The following is a 7,386-nucleotide window of genomic DNA, read 5'->3' as shown; positions in this document are numbered from 1 at the left end:
AAACCAGCTGGTATGATCTCAATAGAGACCTGCATAGCCTTTTGAGATCTCTTCCAACCCTCTAATCCTTTCGCTTTCAATCACAAAAGCTAGAAGATAATTCCAAGTATAATCTTCACAACACCAGATATTAGGTTGAACCCTATGAAACTGCCATTTTTGTAGGTCAAAACAGTCAAATAGCAGCAATCTCATATAGGTCAATCTAATACAAGAATTATTCCAGTAGTTCGTATAACCTATCTTCATCTTCACTAAAGCTAACAGCTTTAATATATTTAGTTGCTGGGTCAAAATATTGGACATATAAATGCCTATGCACATAAGTACTGAGAAAGTATAGGGTTGGGATTAAAGATGCATCTTGGGTAAACCACTGATCGGCATCTAGCTCATCCTTTTATTGGACTAGACACTGGTGCCTCTTGTCTGACTTGAGGATTCCTCAGATTGTGGAAAGCAAGAAAAGAAGTCCAAAGGCCTGGTCTCTCAACCCATGGGAAATTCTGTTTGGGTAACGGGCCAAGGAAGAACAGGGGAAAATACAACAAAATTTGTATCATGTTACAAGTTTAGTGAGGAAGATCATAACAGAGCTGTGAGCAGAAAAACAAAGCATGTGGCCTCCTCCTTTCTAAAATATAGTATTGCTTAATGTGTCCTGCTTTCAAGATTCTAAGCTTAAGACAAGACACCAAGTACACACTGGAAAAGTCATATCTGCATAGTCATCTAAAATGAGACAAGCTTAGCTTAACTAAAAAGATTTTATTAACATAAAATGTTAAATATTTTTATGATCTGAGCTAATTCCAGCATGCCCTATAAGATTTAACACTATGCTGATGCGCAGACATCATGCTTCAGATTTCAATTAGAACAAAATATGATAATATTCAATTTTACATTTGAGGGTAATTGTATATGTTACTACACCATTTTCTAACTGGATTACTTCATTCTCCAAGAAGCTGAAAAAGACACCATTGGATCAAAAGGAAATTAGTTGCCCATATGCATTGTACGAAGGTATTAGGATTATTGTGTATTTACAAAATTTAAATACGTTTCATATATGGTTTTTGTTGCATTATAAATTAAGATATCTTTATGTAGAAGCTCTTGGATTCTGACAGAATGGAAGACTAAATGTAAATGGGTGCAGACAAAGCAATAGGTGAGGTGGTGTATGTTTGATTATAATATTATTTCTAATAATATTGATAGATTGGATTTTTGAACACAGTTTTGCAGTTTTAGATAGATTTGTATGTTTAAAGACTCTCATATATGATAAAGTGTTCACATGAGACCAGCAAGAGCTAAAGATATACTATTATACATGAAATAATTTTTCTCTGTATAATACATTTAAAAAAACTTTTAAATAATTTAAAAACCATAATTCTTGCATCTGTCATGGTATGGTTTGGAACAGACATGCACAATGTCAGCTTTAAAAATCCTTTTAAAAACAGCCTGCTTTGTGAATCTTTTTTTTTTTTTTTTTCCCTTGCCGGCAGCTGCTTTCAAATGTAAAATCATTTAAAAGGGTAAGGGGAGGCGAATAAAAGTAATAAGGAAGCATAGAAAACATAGTCAAAAACCAATAATTGTGGTTCAGCTGTCTGGAGGTCCTCAGGTTCTGTGATATTTTCAGGTCTTCGCAATGGTGGGTTTCCAGGAGGAGTTGCCTAGCTTGAGACCAGACAACACAGCCCAAAGAACCTTCTCTTCCGTCTTCTAACCAAGGGGTAGGGAGTTAGATTTAGAAGGCTGCTGTCATCTGTGATGGGACAGAATGTACATATGAGTGAATTACAGACAAAATAACCTGGGTTTTATGAATTGGCTTTAAAAATCCACCATCTTTTGAATCAAGGTTTCTTGACTTCCGCACTGCTGGCCGTTGCGGACCAGACAATTCTTTGCTGTTGGGGCTGTCCTGAGCACTGTGGCATACGGAGCAGCATCCCTGGTCTACCTACTCACCAGGTGCCAGTAGCAGTGCCCTACCAGTTGTGACGACCAAAAATGTCCCCAGATAGCGACGAAATGTTCTTTTTTTTGTTAGGGGGAGGGGCACGTAGCCTGCGGTTGAGAACCGCGGCTCAGAATTAAAGGTAAGCTGCTCGGAGGCGCTCTTTCAGTTGGGGGAAGGGTAGCTTTTTAGAAAGAGCCCCTGCTTTGGAGTGAGGTTGGCCTCTTTTCTAAACCCACCTCGGCTATTTCCTAGCTCTGTGACTTTGAAAATGTAACTGGAAGCTTGCTAAGCTTCAGTTTTCCCGTCTGTAAAACAGGGTTTAATAATACTTACCTTAGATGAAGATTATATGAAATAATCTATGAAAAACATGAAGCTTGGCTGGTATGCTACGTGCCTAGCACAGAGGAAGCACTCAGTAAATACAGCCATTGTTAACTATTTTCCTTTACAGAGGACTATTGTCTTGCTTCCACTCACCTACTTTACACCACGGCAAGAAGTTTCTCAACTATTCCTTGTTGAGTCTTTGCTTACCAATTTCTACAGATTTCTGTACACAAGGGCATTCTGAGAAGATTGCCAGCTGTTGAATTTATAAGTTTTCAGTTGAAATTTTTAGCACGATGACAAGGAGAGGAAGAAATAAACCAGTAAGCCAAATTCAGTTTAGGGAGCTGGGTTTTAAAGAAATAGTGCAGCCCAAAAGAGAGGTTGGGTAGAAATAGCCTGTTGCAGTAGAACCGGCAGTCTGGTCCTAGAGGCTGGAGAGGGACCACAGGATATGCCCTGGAAATTGCCAGTGAGGGCAACACTTGGACATGATCGGAATGGAGCGAGGCGCCACAAAATGGGTGGTTGGCTCTGGTAACTGTTAGGCATCTAAGCTTTTGCCAGCCCAGAGCAGAGCTAAGGGTCTCCCTCCTTTCCCCATCCTAACCTGGAGGATACAGGACCTTGGGAAGGAGCCCAGAATCAGGAATTGGATGAAGGGGTGGATAAAGTGAAAGATGTGCCCCACTTCAAGAAAACTAGTTTGTAGATGAGGGTGGGTTTTCTTGATTACTGAGTCTAGATGCTCAGTAAACTCTCAAGAACAAAAACAAGTTCTGGCTTCCCAGTCCTCTTACGTCAATTGTGTCCTCCAAGTGGTCTTGGGCTTTTCCTTCCCTTCCCCAAAGGCTGCCATGTGTCATACTTATTTGTAAATTAGCCTCCCTCACCAAGTGGACAGTGTTGCTTGGAATGGTGCCCTATGCTATACATTTAGATAGAAACAGAGTGGCAAGTCAGAGTCAGGGAAGAAAGCAGGTGCCCCAGCTGAGCACATCAAATTAATCAAACGCAGGGCACTCTGCCGGTCCCACAGATTAATATTCTCTCTTAAGATTCATATTCCACAAATGTGGAGAAAAACAGGACGCTCTTTGTCCTTTCTGTGATGAAAAGCATTTCACTATACTCTGGATGTCAACATTTTGAGACTAAAAATAGGACATCTCTCTTTTATACTTAAACCTGCCCCAAATAGTTAAGACTTGGAAAGCAGTGTCAAACAGTACATGTGAGCCTCATTTCTCCGGAGAATCTCTCAGGGATGAATCATGGTCTATTTAGAACAGAAAGAAATGATAACTCGCTGTCTCATCAGTTTTAGGACCCTTACTTTTTTAATCACCAAGTGACCAACAAACTTAACCTAACTGGAAATGGCAAAGGTACAGAAGACCCTGAAGAGTAAAGAATTTCATCTTTGGGTATCTCTTTGGATACTGACTATACTTCCTGAAACACAAGTTCCCCAGGAATTCAATGGTTGCTTGAACAGACTCACCAAAACTATGAAGATATTTGTAGGGAAGAAAAATCTCCTTATTTCCATTTAAGACTTGGAAGATCTATTTCCTGAATGCCCATATATCCTTCCCTTTCTCCACACATTTAAGAGATTTGGGGAGTGACCGAATGGGTATTTATATCTTGTAAACTGCATTGCTGATGTGTATTGTTCCCACTACGTGAGGAAATGTCTACTACATGTTGTATTTACAAAGAAGCTGTATATGTGTATGCTGTGGTGGGATGTTTGCTCTCATGTTCTCTTTCTTATGTATGAAAAGCACACAGGTATTCTTATGTATGAAGAGCACACAGGTATTATGGGATTTATATTGACTGACCTTTGTATCGGTGCATTCATTACCGTGAATCAAAAAACCTTTTGTGCTATTGAAATTCTCACTCAGCCTTCTTTTCATATCTACCTATCTCTACATAGCTAGATAGATATACACATATACATTCACTTGTGAGTGCTACACACACACACACACACACACAGCATTCACATGAATAGGAAGTGTTAGAATTGATGAGAAGGTGCTCAGATGTTAAGCAAAGGATGGGCTGCCTATTAAGGATGACTGCTGGTTTGGGGCATCTCTGTTGAGCATTTGTGACACATTTGCCTAGCTTGTCTGATCATCACCTAGGGTTGAGGTGACACAAAAGCTCAAAAATTCTTGGCAGAAATTCAGAGCAGCTTTCTACACCCTAGGAAGCTGACACCAGCAGTAAATGCTGAAATTCACCAGCAGTAAGTACGCCTAGAATGGTTTGGAGTGAATTCAACTCCAGGGAAAGATGTCTTTCCACGTTGATTGAAATCCTGTCTCTGAAATTACGGGTTGCCAAAAGACTGTGAACAAAATGGAATGTTTCCCCCACTCGTTCTCAGCTTTCTGGGCTAATTCACCTGACCTTACTGGGAAACCTTTGATTTTTATTGTGAATGTTTGAGATTTTATAGCATCTTTTCTCCAAAGTGCATGTTCTGAGACAGCTGTAACCAAGGACAGTTTTAGATGTGAAAATGAAAAGTGGAGAAAGGGAAAGGGAGGGGAGAAAGCAGAGTAGAAAGTGAAAGAAAAGGAGAATATACAATTCAGCCACCAGCAAGTTCAAATCTTGGTCCTTTGAAGCTTAATTCCTGGATACTACTAAAGCCAGGGACACCAGAATTCCCTAAGGCACAATGGTACCATTTCTCTGTTGCTCAAATTTCTTTTGCTAATACAAGATTTCTTACAAGGATGATGTGTCAAGAAACAGAAGGACATAAAAATAAGAAGTTTTCAAATAATCAACTGAGCATTTGAGTTTCAAGGTATGGTCTCAGATAGAATCAAGAGAAGTGCTCGTAATGTAACTGTAGTTGCAAATATCTATTCCAGAAAAAAAAGGAGACCTTCAGCTAACCCAGTGGTTCTCAAACATTAGCTGTATTAAGCATCATCTGAAGGTGTGTTAAACTACAGATCACTGGCCCTCCCTCCAGAGCTTCTGAATCAATAGGTCTGGGGTGGGGCTGGAGAATTTAGATTTCTTACAAGTTCCCAGAAATGCTGATGTTGCTGGTCCTGAGGCCACACTCTGAGAAGCCCTGAATTAATCAAAGGCCTTCTAAGGGCAGGTTCCATGTTGGGTGCTGGGGATTATACCTGATGGGTCCTAATTCAAAGGTAGTTCTCGGTCTCAAGGATGTTTGCTTGAGTAACTATGAAGCTTCATTAAAATGCCATAAGAGAGATACAGATACAATGCTATGAGAATTCCAAAGAGGGGAATTACTCCCAAGGGGAGAAGGAAGAAGATAATCACGGAAAATCATGGAGGTCTTGGTATTCGTGCTGGGCCACAAGGGATGAGGAGAACTTGTACATTTGATGAAGGGGGAGATGGGCTTTCTAGATGGGGAGAACAGTGTGAACAAAGTCAAGGAGGTCAGAGGCAACTTGAATTTGGGTCCAAGTAAGCAGTCTAGTCCGGAATGAAGGGTGGTACAAAGCAGAAATACATAGAATTCTCTAAATATGACCGTGACTTCTCTTGCCTCTCTGGCTTTACACATGCCATTCCTTTTTCCAGAGAAGTCTTCCCATCTTAAACAAATGCCAGTCCCTCCAAGATTAACTTGTAACTTTCTTTGACTTATTTCATAATGTTCTTCCAATTTTCTTCTCAGTCCCCTTTGTAAACTGCAGTTCTTCTCCCTCAGAACTTAAACTGTGGTATTCCAGGGCTCTTCTCTATGCACACACTCCTTGAGTGGTGTCAACCATTCCTAAGGCTTCAATTACCATTATGCCGATGATGTTTAAATATGTATTTCCAGCCTCCCAGTTTACACATCTCACCTCAGCATAAGACTTGTACTCCTGCTATTCACCACTGAACATCGCTCTTGGAGTCCCTCCATCTCCAAAACTTCAATTGTCTTCTATCTCTACTGCTCCTCCTCTGTTCTCTCTGACTTAGTGAATAGACACCAGCATTCACCCTGCTTTCCAAGTCAGAATCTGGGTTTTATCCTTGATTCTGTCTTTTCTCTTATGCAGCCCATCCAATTGTTCATATTCTCTTCTCCGACTCCCTGGCTTTCGGTCAGACCTTAAGCGTTTCTCATCTGGATTATTGCAACTGCCTCCTAATTGAATCCCTCCAGTGGCTTCAGGATAAAGTCCAAACCTCTTAACATGAATTATAGGGGTCTTAATGATACAGGCCCACCTACTTCTCTAGTCTTTCATGCCTCTTTTCTAACCACTTTCCCAATGAATGAAGTGCTTGTAGTTCATCAAAATGCCCTGTTTTTTCATCTCCTCATATACCTTCAATATCCAGAATCTTCTGCCTAGACTCTCTTTTTTTCCCCCACCTCTTTTTTCTTTTTCTTTTTTTCATCTCTTTCTTTGGCTAACTCTGATTCATCCTCAGAAATCTCAGCTCACTTTCCAAAAAGCAATTCTCAATACCAGCAACCCTCTCCCCCATCTCACACCCTAACCCCTTACAACTCTCATCGGCCTAGGTGAGAATCCCATATACCCTCGTAGTGACCTCTGTCTAGCTATTATGGCACTGTTATATTCTAAGCACTGTTTCTTTGTCTGTCCAATAGTGTGTGTGTGTGTGTGAGTTGTTTCCAGAATTCACATGCCCTACCCCAGAAACATTATTCCAATCTCTATGAGGGGACGCCTGTCATTTGGGAAGTCTTTCCAGGTGATTCTCATCCAGTCTGTTCTGTTGAGAGAGAGAACCTCTAGAGGGAGAGATATTCCCAGCCCATGTTAGATGATTGCAGGGACACCAGATGCTAGGGTAAAACGTCTGTTCTTCCTCTAGAAGAGGATGAGTAGGAATGTAACATTTGTGAGTAGGGGCTGAACATAGAGTAATGCATTAAGAAAGTGATGTGTGATCAGTGATGTGTGAATTAATTGGAGGACAGAGAGGAAGTACATATGGTATACTGAATCCTGGATGGAAAGTTGCAGAGATTACAAAAGATATGGAGCTGCTGGAGTAAAAACTACCCAGAGTAACATTCAGAGAACACC

The 7,386-nt window shown here is 40.6% G+C and overlaps 1 protein-coding gene across 1 annotated transcript in view; it reads right to left on the bottom strand.

The window, feature by feature from the left end:
* Positions 1-1,528: 1,528 nt before the first annotated feature.
* The window catches only part of LOC110591082 (regulator of G protein signaling 7 binding protein), a 97,994-nt gene continuing 92,136 nt past the window's right edge, over positions 1,529-7,386 (bottom strand). Inside the window, exon 6 of the mRNA XM_021701988.1 lies at positions 1,529-1,786. Within this exon, the coding sequence (XP_021557663.1) occupies positions 1,695-1,786 (92 nt within the window). The 3' untranslated portion in view covers positions 1,529-1,694. The remainder of the gene's footprint in view (positions 1,787-7,386) is intronic.

The sequence above is a fragment of the Neomonachus schauinslandi genome, chromosome 7 (genome assembly GCF_002201575.2).
Source record: "Neomonachus schauinslandi chromosome 7, ASM220157v2, whole genome shotgun sequence".
Lineage (NCBI taxonomy): Eukaryota > Metazoa > Chordata > Mammalia > Carnivora > Phocidae > Neomonachus > Neomonachus schauinslandi.
The sequence above is the reverse complement of the archived record's forward strand: the minus strand, read 5'-3'. Positions and strand labels throughout refer to the sequence as shown.